General features: G+C 38.5%; 1 protein-coding gene across 1 annotated transcript; it reads right to left on the bottom strand.

The window, feature by feature from the left end:
* Nucleotides 1–1,204: 1,204 nt before the first annotated feature.
* On the bottom strand, nucleotides 1,205–11,871 carry tsr1 (TSR1 ribosome maturation factor). Its single transcript, XM_015003301.2, has 15 exons — nucleotides 11,557–11,871; nucleotides 10,251–10,354; nucleotides 9,938–10,166; nucleotides 9,561–9,695; nucleotides 8,986–9,443; nucleotides 8,129–8,273; nucleotides 7,707–7,894; nucleotides 4,283–4,500; nucleotides 4,034–4,193; nucleotides 3,819–3,929; nucleotides 3,606–3,738; nucleotides 2,801–2,917; nucleotides 2,537–2,677; nucleotides 1,557–1,631; nucleotides 1,205–1,472 (listed from the first exon to the last, which is right to left on the bottom strand). The coding sequence occupies exons 1-15, from the start codon at nucleotides 11,681–11,683 to the stop codon at nucleotides 1,294–1,296; spliced, it is 2,520 nt and encodes an 839-aa protein (XP_014858787.1). The 5' UTR covers nucleotides 11,684–11,871; the 3' UTR covers nucleotides 1,205–1,293.
* Nucleotides 11,872–13,280: the final 1,409 nt, after the last annotated feature.

Here is a 13,280-nt window from a genome sequence, read left to right as displayed (position 1 = left end):
GCGCATCACACTGTCTGGATGGTTTTCTTTAGAAGAGACAGAGAAGTTGACCAGAGGTAAAGATGGATGGAGCAAAAATAGTAGGAAACCTTTATTTGATGCTAAAGAGCTAGCATGTTTTACTCAACTAGATACTTTTTTGTCTGCTGATAAAATCCATGTGCGTAAATGATCCAGTCCAAGTCTAAAACTGAATTTAATTGGTAAAGTGTGGCAACATTTTTAAATGAATCTTTTCCATCCCCCTTTTGAAACTGGGGCCACAGTTTGTACTTTCTAGCTATGTTAAGGTAAACGAGACCTAACCCTAGATAAATCGCAGCTGTAGCTAAACCGTTTGTCAAAAAAAGTTTGAATTCAAGGTGACTTTACAAATAGATTGTTCATGTAAAACTGAAGTTTTTCCTGTAATATGTCAAAATGTGAAACAGATCCAGAGGTATGAATACTTTTGAGAGGGACTTCAAGAACAGTGTGCTTGGAAAACAGTTGTTTCCGTTCCTTTTTCTTCCCCCTGCCTTTAAACTGATGTAATGTTGGCACTGCCATGTATTTTGAAACAGCTTATAAAATGCCTAATCTTGTACTTTCCACAATTGTTTTCTGCATCAGGCTCATTCTGAAACCAGGGATTTATTTCACCCTGATAGCCTCTCTCTCATTCTTCCCCCCCCCGCCCCCCCTTTTTTTTTTTTTCCTTTTGGACCAAAATCCACTGAAGCATGGCTGTGATAAATGATAATAAATACAACCCGACAGCTGCCATTTGTCTGAATTCTGAAACATAATTCATTGATTGCAGACAAGAATTTGTACTTTAAGTACAACTTGGGAGTTCTCGCGCCGTGATTGCACTTCCTCAAATATCACATCATCTCTGTGTAATTATTTTGTCCTTGTTGCCTTCTAATGCGGCTGAAGGCTGCACACGCGTGACTTCAAAGATTAAAATGATGAATGACGAAATGTTCAGATTGTTACAAGTTGTTGTAGCAACAGGTCCTACATTTGTTTAATCATTAATTGGGATTAATAATAATAATAACACAGTGCTCTTTGTTTGGTCTTCCATCAAATCTGCTTGACCTTTATCAGCAAAAATTGAATTTGAAAGTAAAAATGTACGATTACTTATTCATTACTGCCATCTAGTGGTTCAAAAATGTCAAAAGCAGCAAAGAAGATCAGAACTAAACACACATACTTAGCAAGATATTTAGTTTATTTAATAGATTTTTCACTTTTTAAACATTTCAAAACAACATCCGTCTCTTGTGTTTTATTTTTACTCTTCTACTCCATATCCAAGTCATCTATTTCAATGGTCACCTCTTTCTTGAACCAAGGTAACTGCGAGGGAACGTACGGGTCATACGTCCAGCGAGGATACACCCTCTTGTACAAATTCATTAGGACGGTGTCCTGGGAGCGAAGCTGATTATCAAATACACATTTCATGTGACCGTGAGTTCCTGGAATGATGAAGCAAAAAATATTTAGAAGTCCCATTGGTGAGAAGCGTTTAGAAAACGAGAAGAATTTGGCCGTTTCCTCACCTAAAGCATCCTTGATGTGGCCTCTCCTGCCCCATTTTGTCCGCAGCTCCACCGGTTTGAACCACATGATGTCGTCTGTTGCAGGAACGAACAAAAACAATAAAATCTAGCAGAAACACATGACAACTTTTCTTCTTTTAACTAATAGCCGTATCGTCTTCATCTGAAACCTTAAAGTTGTTCCAAACTGCAGCTGCCATGTTCCCTTTATATTATGCTGCATTCACATGGAGTTGGAAGTTTCCAGTTAGGGAGTCAGTATTTAATGTTTTCATTTCTGTAACGTGGTAATAAGTATAATACTCTTTTAACTATTATAAATATCATAACTGAGTTGTTTCCTTTCTCCAATTATACCAACGCTGCTTGAACGTAGGCCTGTCGCAATGAGCAATAAATAATAATAAATTACAATAAACTCAATGATTTGCATCAGCATGATTCATAATTTTCTCTTTCTACCAAAGACTGGATGATAAAAGTCTTCAACTAGCCTTTTTTTTTTTTTTTACAAAGACTTCATAATCTATTTTATTTGTTGTTTTATTTATTTTGGATATTGAAAATGTCTTTCAATTTCAGTGTTAAATTTTCATTAGAATTGAAAGATTTTGGATTTTTGAGAACATTTTCTTGCTAGTAGTACTATTATACTACTTGAAAATGCTCTGAAAAACAACAATATTATCGTTTATCGCAATAACCTCTGGGACGATTTATCATCCAGCAAAATTTATTTTGACAGGCCTACTTGAATAGTGCGAATGTCTCAGGCTGGAATGGGAGCGCTTGATTAAAAAAAGAAGCAAACAAAGCCACACCACCGAATGTGCTGAAGGTGCTAACCGTTATATCGGATGTTGTCATTTCTTGATATCGGGTCGATAATTATCGTGCCTATAATCATCGTGCACCCCTAAAATCCAGTAAATATTTCTGCAGACGGCGTACAGAAAAAGAGTAATGGGCCGTCGTCTCACCTCTGTTAAAGAACATGTAGCGGACGACGGCTGAACGCCTGTTGATTTTGAACGGGTGTCCGCTCAGCACGATCCGCTTCAGGACGACGCGCCGGGGGTCGCAGCTGAGCAGGCTACCTGTAGCCACCAGGTCCTGGACGCCTGCAGAACAAAACAAACAACTCAGAGCGACACTAGACGAGCCGACGGGAGTCAACTTGAAGACTGAAATTACAGCAGAATGCAGAATTGACTTGAATAAAAATCAGCCGGTGATGATCTCACCGTCGTTTCTCTGTTTGAAGAGCAGCACTCCTGCAGGGGGGAAGGTGATGGGGGCATACACCGACACCACGGTGGGGGCATCCGGCCTCAGGAAGCGCTCCATCTTATGCTTGTCAGCTGGAGTACAGGACGATACTTTTGTTATTAGTTTGCCATTATATAAAGAAATAATTTTTTAAAAATGTAAGGGAACAGATATATAGAGGTTTGCAAAATTATTGTATGGGTTGTGTAAAAACATGTTGGTTGCATTTTGTTTTGCACTAATAGTCCTTAGATAATGAGATTTTAGAATGAGCTGTTTTAGAGCTTTGTCGCTTTAAATTTAAATAAGCTGCTGCTGGCCACGCCTCCCAACTCAACTATAAGACTCACAGTGAAAATGGCTGCAAACAGAAATGCGATTAATTACGTTAAATGATCGTTAGGAATTAAAGTTTATTGCTCCTTGACAGGATGTAACTGCATTATTTTGCCATTATATTCCTTGGAAATTGTCTCAAAACAACATTATGGTTTATCGCAATAACGTCTGGAACTGTCTTGGAAAATTTGTTTTTGTGACATCATAGATTTATTTATTTTTTTAAATAAATAATTTCAGTATTGCTGTGGAAATATACACGACAATACTTGGAGCTGTAAGTAAAACAAAATGATTGAAAAAATAAAGGATTAAAAATATGTTCTACTTTGTTGGTCTGTTACATAAATTCCCAGTGAAACACATTAAGAACTGATGCCATAAGACGACAAAAAATGTGGTTAACATTTAAAACTTCTGCTTGATAACTAAGTATTTCACCTGTAGTGTGCTGAGAGAATATAGGGGAGGCCCGAAACCTTCGAAATCCACAGTGGAATACCAGTTCCTCCTTGGACTTGATTGGCTCTGTGTTGCTGGGGTGCCTCTGCACCAAGAGGTGCATCACTGACATCTGTTCCAAGTGGGAAACAATTCATAATGAGTCCAGAAAGCAGCACGCCGCGCAGTCTGCGGCTCCGACGGAGACGATACCTTCTGCTCATGTGGCAGCAGAGACACCAGCACCAGGGGCTTGCCAGACTGGACGCTCTCCATGACGGAGAAAGGAACATCAATGATGTGCAGCGTGACGTACCAGCCGTCCTGGAAGCAAGGACATGCGGTCAGAAAGGAAAGTTCGAACTAAGGTTTGTTTTTAACTTAAAGACAAGTGCTGCGTCTTTTATTGTTTGTTTGTTTTTCGATACCATGGCTCCATCCTCATCGGCCGCAGCCTCTGCCAGGATTCTACGGCGAGTACGTTCGAAGCTCTGGAACTGGAATATGCGTGAATAATCCAGGGGCAGGTTCTCCATGGGGTCCCAAGGCGAGGAACGGAAACTTTTCAGGCCCCTGTAGCGCTGAAATCTGCGGGATGAGTCAACTATTATTTTTCTCTCTCTTTTTTGTGTTTTTCTTTTTAAAGTACGCCTCCTCCCACATGAAAGGTCGCTGACCTGATCCTAGCTGGAGCATCGAGGGGCGTGTCCACCTCATCAGGAAACAACTCGTGCGATCGAGCCTCCCGGTAGCGCTTCAGGCCTTCTTCTTCTGCTGCTTCGTCCATGTTGTCGTCGTACCGCTGATCTGCTCCACCTCTCTCTGTGGAGCACACCTCGTCTTCCTCCTCCTCTTCGTCGTCTTCGTCCTCCGAAGCAGCTTGGGAACCAGTCTCCTGAGCAAGAAGGAGGCGGAGCAAAGAAGAATTGAATCTAAAATACTAACCGCCCACCGATGCTTTTATCGTTTGACGTTTTGCGATAACCACGAAGGTAGAAACAAAAATTTAAAAATGAGGCAGATAATCATTTGTCTCACAGTGTAAACAAATATTCGCAAGTCGAATTGACCTGAAGAACAATAATAAGAAGGAAGGTTTAGAGATTCACAAAAAAACTAAAACATATACCCAGAGCTCTCAGGAAATGGATCAAATCAAGACTTTATTCCTTTTAGTCCAGACACAAATTCTATTTAACACCAGGGCCAAAAAGATTACATTAGCTTAATTGTGATGAAATTATTAATGAACCAATTAATGCACTGAGTGCAGTAATTAAGCCAAAACTGTACAAAAAATGCATATTTTTAATTTAAGATAAAAAAAAAAGAAACGTGCTTGTAAATGGGTTCTACTCAGAACTCCTTAATTTGAAGTTTTAGCACCTTTGAACCACCTCTTGCTATTCAATTATTAATCAGTTAATCCAAAAAGTAATCAACAGATCAGACCTATATAACAACGTAACAGCAACACACTGTAATGATCAAGATTTCACTAAACGAATGCTGTTATTGCATATTAGCCATAAATGCTTATCTTCTTATTTAAAAATAGGAATTTAATTATTTGCTCGTTTTCATCTTTTCATGTATTTATTATTGTAAAAAAATATGGGTGGTGAAATGAAACATCTGTGGAATGTGGCAATGTTTTATCTGATTAATCATCAAATTAATTGATAGAATAGTCGATTACTAAAATAATTGTTAGCTGGAGCTCTGTTTAAAACATTTTTTTATTTTATTTTAAAAAGACCCTATATCCATGTCCTTTGATTTCACGATCATACATTCATTTATGTTAATCTGTCTCTTTAAATCCCTGCAAAATACATCAAAACTTCTTCTAATGTGCCAAAAAATCGGAACAGCTTCAAAACAGAATAAATACTTTTACAAGTTTAGCTTCCTAACCAGACCAAGTGTAGTAACTGGGATTGTTTTATTGCCAGTGAACAAACTGTGTTTGTGTATTCAGAGTTGTTTGTGCAGCAGTGCTTCCTGAAGTCTGTGTTGATGTATTGGAGGTTCTCAATAGATGGAGTAGGCATGAATGGGACTCAAAATGCCTTTTATTTCATGGCATGGCCATCTCAAACTCTGAAGTCCCAATAGGGTTCAACCTTCCTTGGGAAGTTCGGTTATTTTCATACAGTTTGCGTCCAGATTTACGAAAATGACAGAATGAGGACTGTATGAATAGAGAAGAGTGCCAAATTACAATAAATAACTTCTGAAATAATTACTAATATGTGTCATAATTGTTTTGTTGTTTTTTTTAAGTATAGAAATAACTAGAGATTATTATTTCAAACAGAGACCGTGACGCCTGATTGGCTGCTTCAAACAGCATCTTGGAAGAAACAATTTCTTCCAAATTAGCTAAGACGCTGGGTCAAATTCTTGGCTAGAATAACTTTGACATAATTAAATTGTTGCAGTTTATTTACCACAAACTGGGTGAGCAACTCTAGCCTCTGTATCTCTAGTTTTGTCTAAAATATCTCAAATAAATATCTCAAATAAGTTCATGAATGCGCGTCGGCCAACAATAGCTAATGTTAGCTAGTTAGCTAACATTGTTCCTGTCTGAAGTCTGTGGTAGTTTGACCACAGTAAGCTCTCTTGTAGATAAGTTAGAGATATTTCAGGCCAAACTAGGGATACAGAGACTGGGGTTGTTCACACAGAGTTTGTAGTAAATACATTTATTGAAGTTATTTCCAAATCTACAATGAAAATACTAAGAGTCATAGCTAACATGTAGTAAGTTGACTTGGCTCGCTGTCTGAAGCAGCCAATCAGATGTCAGGGTCTCCATAGAAGCAGTCCTAACCCCGCCTACTGAATTTGATAACTAAAGTTGACAGTTTAAATTAATTCATGATGTGCTTCAGCACAGGAACATAAAAATATTAATTAAATCATGAAATAACTACATCTAATTTTAAAAAATATTAAAACATTTATTGGAAGCACATACAATTAATTCTACATGTATTACCAGCTTTAAGAAATTAATGGTATTTTTAAGTAATTATTTCATAAGTTATTTATTTTAATTTGGCACTCTTAACTTGTTGGAATTCTTGCTTTGCATACTCATAACTGGAGGACTCTGCCAAGGATGCAAAGCATGGACAGGATTTGAGGCATCCTCCCTTATCATCCTCCCAGCTTCCAGTTGCGCTGCATGTGTGGGAGGAATGAATCATCAGTGGTCGCTCACATGGTAAATCACAGGAGAAGTCTGACACATGAGCCAAAAACACACAGCATGGGGTTGATTCACAAGCTCTCCAACATCCTCGCCGCAGTAATAATAATCACTGTCATTTGAAGTGCCCCTTCGCCTATTGTTACCCCGTACAACCTACGTATTCCTGCTCGCTAATGCCGACATCAAATGGACGCGATTAACAATTACGGGTCATAATGAACCCTTTTCATAAGGCCAGCTTCCCCTGCCCCCCCTCCTCCGAGCTCCGAATTCTTTTCAAACACTGCTGGAAACAAATAAATGCTCGACCCCTCCCTCCGTCCAGACAGGAAGTTCGGTTCACAAGACAGGAAGACAGGAGGCTTCTCTCGGGACTCTGGCTCCAAACACTATTGTTGTGATGTGGCGAGCAGCCTGGCACTGCAGGCTGGAGACGGACACAGAAAACAAACAGTGCCTCTCAGCAGAGAGGTGCACTGTCCGTGGGTCACGTATGCACCGCTCGGCCGTTTTGCAACTTCGCCGCGGGTTACACCGTCCTGGTCGCCATCAAAACGATTGAGGCGTCTTCCAAAACGTTAGAGACACAAATTTATATAGTCTTTCGACTCGTACGGCCAATTGAAAGAGTAGTGAAAGCATTTCCTCTCTCATCCATGGCAAAGGATACCTGGATTTGGTTTTGAAAATATCTAACAATAAGAGTGATGTCATTTGTTCACTCATGTTCTCTAACAATCCTCTGAGGCCTCCACAGCGTAGCTGGATTCATGCTAAGGTTAAGTCTGAGCAGTCAGGTGAGTTAAATAACATTATTATATTATTGCTATTTAAATCCATTTTCTTGAACAACTTAAATCTGTCATCGGTCAGCTTACCTGAGAGTGATTCTCCTCATCTTCTCCATCCATAGCTTCGTCCATTAGGTCATCGCCATCATCATCATCACTGCTTTCTTCATCCGTCTCACCGTTCTCCTCCTCCTCATCTTCGTCAATGATCCATGTGGCCTGGTAGTCAGATGTTCCCTTAGGAACTTTCATCACACGCTTGTTCTTTCTGGCCTCTGAGCAAAGAAACGAACATCCAGGAGAGTAAAGTGTTAACCTGCAGATAATACCAAATGCTTCCATGCATGTGTGGCATATTAGAAAACTGAAAATTTGATCTACGATTGATTCCTGAACCTTTATGATTCATTACAAATTGAGATACTTATGTCTTCAGTGATTTTTTTAAATTTTTTTTATCTTAACTTCTCCTCTTAATCGCTTCCAGTTTTAGGATTCCGTCTCCTCACCTTCAGCGTCGAGCAGCTCCTGTTCCGTCGGCCATGTCTGCTCTCCGTCCATGGGGTCCACCGCCGCCTCCACCTGCAGACTCTCCCGGCTGGACGGGTCTGCCTTCATCAGCACCCGCACCGGCGCCTCGCTTTCATCTCCGTCCTGCAAACAACAAAATGACAACATGTTACGTCAAAATTACAGATGTTTTAACATTTACTTTTTAAAGTGTTGTTTTGCAGGATGAAGCTGAACCGTGTCGCGTTGAGGAGCTGAGCGAAGGAGACTTTTCTGTTCTGAATGCAGACATTTACTCACACTCTTCAGCTTTTGTGTGAAAAAGGTTTGTGTAAACGCCGTATTTCTAGTCAAAGTTACCTTACTGTGAGAATCTATCGCATTTCTAAAATGAATGGTTTCAGCATTTAAGCATTATTTTAAATCAACAAACATTTATCACTATAGCTCTGATTTAACACTTAAGGAACAACACCACACATTTCATTCACAGAACAGAAGATTATTCAGATTTAGTTTTGAAAAATGTGCCAAACTTTGGAGCTCCACATTCCTGAACAAATGTGGAAAATGTTTAATGAATTTATTTTAATTAATTAAAATTATTTTTATGGCCCATTACAAGAGAAACACAAACTAAGAATGTAATATCTCTCCAATAATAGAACTTTAATTCAGTTGTCCATAATTGCTTAGTTACAAAATAAAAGACTATTAATACAGATAAAATGACCTAATATTTCCTTTTGAACCGTTACAGTGGCCTCTATTTTATTATCACCCCTGCTACATTTACTTTAAGAGGATTTTACTAAATTCTTGATGTACACCATGAAGACTGTGGTTTAAAGTTTACCTGCATCTCCACATCTCTTCCCCTTCCAGGTTTTGTCGCTCTGACTGTGGTCAGGTTGAGGGGCAGAGGGTCCGGCGGAGCGTCGATCTGACTCAGCTGAAAGTCCCCATGCCCGCTGATGTGCACCAGTCTGTTGGCGTGGAGGGCACGACCTCGGACGTACCCGGACACGCGCAGGGTCCCCAGGCCGCTGGGCCCTCCGCTGCCGCTCCCTTCCATAGGGCCATTTGGTGTGAACGCCACGCGCTCAGCCAAAAGATGGGAGCGTCTGGAACGGAAGCCCAGCTTTCGTTGCCTCTGGCTTCCCAGGTGTCTGAGGAGGAGGGTGGCGTCTTGATCCGAGTCCAACGGGAAGAGGCGGCTGTCCGGGAAGCGGACCTCTGTGATCTTTGATAGAGCTTTTCTGAAATCGACCCTCTTCTTCACCGAGATGTCAGACAAACCCTGACACACCAGAGCTACGATGGGGTGGTGGGTGGAGGGGAAGAGATTTAGGAGAAATTAGATGTCTGAAGACAAAAACCAGGAAAATAGTGTAAAATTTTCCACATATTGTACAAAAAATGGGAGCCAACCATGGCTGGGGAGGCCCTGAGCGAAGAGACAGGACAGACAATGATCTCCGTAAGTGTCCCAGCCTTCAGTTGAGTCCAGGACAAACACCAGGCTGTCTGCAACCTTGGCAACATCCAGCAGGGAGTGCATGTCATCTGGCCAGAGAAACAAGGAGAAGAGCTTGAGAAATGGGGGGAAGAAAATCTGAAACTAGTTATTATATACATTTTATTTTTCAATTTTAAAAAGTTTGCAGAATTGAGCAAAAAAAAAAAAATTTGCAAAAACTTTAAATATTCCCATTATGTGAAAACTACTTCATTTATGCAACTTTTTAAAACCAAACTTTTGATTTAAAATAAAAAAAGCACAATAACAAACATCCAACAAAACGTACCTGTGCTCTGGTTTAGAAATGTGAACCTCTGTTTGAAGCGAGGCACAATCAGTCCAAAACTGTCTCCGACGCCACTGACGCATCGCTCCAGGTGCACCACGCCCCCAGCGCCTTCACCACGTAGCTGTTTGCTAACTGCCCCGGCGTCAGCATTAGCATGCAGGGACACCACGGCTACCAGGTGAGGAGGACCGTCCCTGCTGCCGAGTCGCCGCTTTTCCATCAGAACCTATGGGAAAAAAAAAAAAAAGTTAACTTTGCAACACAGGTCAGAAATTTTAAATATTTTGTTCTTTATGTGCATTGAAATTACCTGGTCTTTCTTCGTTTTCCGAAGCTGATTGGCTTTATGTCGTCTGTCCATCTTCCTCAGCTCTTTCCTCTGTTTTTTAGTAAGGGTCGTCACTGACACCCTGCCTGGGAGGGACACGAGAACAAGGATGTTAAAGTGACAGAGTTCGTTTTAAAATCAGGAAAACAACTGGGGGGAAAAAAAGACAAAGAATGTGATGTTATAACTAGGCCTGTCGCAATAAGAAATAAATCAATTGATTGCATGATAAATTAAAACAAACGCGATAATTTCCACCTGCGTGATTTATTGTTTTTCTCTTTTCTCTCTTTCTACCAAAATCTGGATGACAAAAGTCCTCAGTCTCGTGTTTTGATCTCAGCTACTGCTTTTATTTGTTGTCTTGTTATTTTGGATATTAAAATGTCTTCCAGTTCCAGTTTTAAAACTTTGCTAGAATTCAAAGTTTATTGATATTTGAGAATGTGTTCTTGCTTTATCATGTCAAAATCATTGCATTCCTAGACAATGGTTTCAAAATAACAATATTACCATTTATTGCAATAACTTATGGGACAATTTATCGACCAGCAAAAAATAATTATAGTGACAGGCCTAGTTACCACTTTGCACTCACTGTGCTTTTTCTGTTGAGTGGTTAAATATCAAAAGGGCAAAAATAAATCTAATCAATAGCAGTTCTTTAAATGTTGAAAATACTATATAATCTCAAATTAATAACACACACATTCCATTACTTATTGGAAAATGAAAACAAATGCAGCAAAGAAAATCCGAACACTTGCAGGACATATTTACGAGCAATTAAAATTTGATTTTCCAAATTAATATGTTAATGCGAGTTAATTTGAGATCGCACTCAAAAGTAAAACGTAAAAATTTAACGATTATCTCAATTTCTTCTTCAAATCTCCCCAACAAAAGAGTTTCAATAGATTTATTGCTCATTTACAAAAATAAAATAAAATACAAGTATTAGTTACATTGAGGAAAAGTGAGAGTTTGCGTCTTTATAAGTACCGATGCAAATATTGATCATGTATTTGATCATTGCAGAGAACAGATCACCGTACATTTGACTGTAACTCTCACACTACAGCTGCACGTGGATCCAGCGGAGAACTTTGAAAATCCCGAAATGACCCGAAGTCGGACTAAAAACTGATGTCATGAACTATCTGACTGAAACATGAGTTATCTTGTCCTCTCAATCCCTTCAGACTGCAGAACACGTGAGTCAATCAAAGCAACAACCACAAAGACACGCAACCATATCTGTAACACTTCGCCACGGAACAGGGCCTACCTTTGTTTTCTCTTTCGATTTCACCTTTCGTCCTGTGTTTGCCATGTTTGTGTCCCTTATTTTTCTGTTTGTAAACGCCGGGTCTGTGGCCTTGTTGTTTTTCTTCATTCGCAGCCATTTTCACCATGTGCGAAGGTAAGCCGATCTACTTCCTGACTTCTCTGACGTCATCTCGGAGGCATGTTCTCCAAAGTGATTTCATTCTTCAAAATAAAAGCCTCTCAACTATGCTGTTCTAGCACAGATAATCTGTTGGATTATTTACGAGTTATTCTTAGTTCTGTCTTTTTAGTTTTTTGTTAATGTGAATAAAGACTTATACTTTACCCCTGGTACGCCTACCATTTCCACACTTAGACAATAAAGACAGTTATGTTCGTTCGTTCTATTCAATTGTATTTTGCTCCATCCTATTTTATTTATTGTTCGAAAAAAAAAAATTAAGTCAAATTTTAAACTTAAATTTTAACCCCTTTCTGTTCAAAAGCTGCTTTTGTCAATGCTCTCAAATATTTCAGGGCGTTTATGGTAAAACCGGGACGAAAGCCAGCCACTTCCGTGAGCTATACTGCCATCTACTGGCCAATCAGTGTAAGTATAGAAAAGTCAATTGTACGGTTGTTAAATTGTAAAAGTTTCAATTTTATTTTGGTAAGAAACAAAAAGAAAAAAAAGACTTTAGGACAAAAGTCAGCAAAATATCAGTGATATTACCTTTGTTTGCTGAAAGATTTTTGCAATCAGATTCATGTCATTGAATCTGTTATTTTGCTTAAATGTTGATATGCTTAACAGTGAGTATACTCAAGAACATGTAACATTTTTAGGCAACTCTAAAGCATGCGGCCACAATTTAAACAGTTTAGAAGTATTTATTATTTCCTTCTCATTCAATATAGTATCACTAATTTGTGCAGATACACCGTGTAAAGGAGATTATTTTTCTTGGAGAGGATTAGAGTATTTTATTCAAATTCATATGCTTACATATATTTTCTTAATATTTGACATACTTGCCTACTTTGGTATCCTTCCACAATTTCTCACAGTAGTTTTATGGAATTTTTGCTTATTTCTCCAAGCAAAATAGGTCTAATGAGTCAACTAATCAGCTATCTCAGTACAAGAGTTGTTTCACTGTGCGTACTACGCTCTTATAGCAGATTTGGTTAGAATCTTGAGAACATCTTTTGCTTTTGTTATAGGGTAACTATGCACATTTTGCAACAAAACATGAACATTTCTCAGACATAGAAGTAAGACATGTTCATTGAAAGGTGGGTTAAGCAAATATTTTCAGTATTTTGAAAAAATGTACTTAAATTATTAGTTCTAGAGCACTTTGCTTTTTATTTTTATTTGAGAAATATTTATTTTTTATTTGAGAAATATTGAATTATCATTACTTTTGCTGGAATGTATTATCACTGGAAATGCTTTAATTCCAAAACAGATATTACCTACTGTATTAGTTTCATAACTTTTGTGAAAAAAGATATGGCAAATGTTTCTTCTGTCTTCATTTGTATTTTTTATTTGACGATTTTTATTTATTTATTTATTTTTTTACTTTAGTCAGTAAAATATTCAAATTTACAAACTTTTTTTTTATTTTGGTTTATTTTTTGAAATATTAAATCAGATAATCATTTTATTGATGTTGCCTTTTCACAAAATACCTTCTTATTTTTACTCTTGAAATTTCGTGGACCGGTATTTTTTGC

The sequence above is a fragment of the Poecilia mexicana genome, unplaced genomic scaffold (genome assembly GCF_051168715.1).
Source record: "Poecilia mexicana isolate PSO_F unplaced genomic scaffold, ASM5116871v1 scaffold_13, whole genome shotgun sequence".
NCBI classification, from domain to species: domain Eukaryota; kingdom Metazoa; phylum Chordata; class Actinopteri; order Cyprinodontiformes; family Poeciliidae; genus Poecilia; species Poecilia mexicana.
Note: the sequence above shows the minus strand (reverse complement) of the source record. Positions and strands in the feature narration are given on the sequence as shown.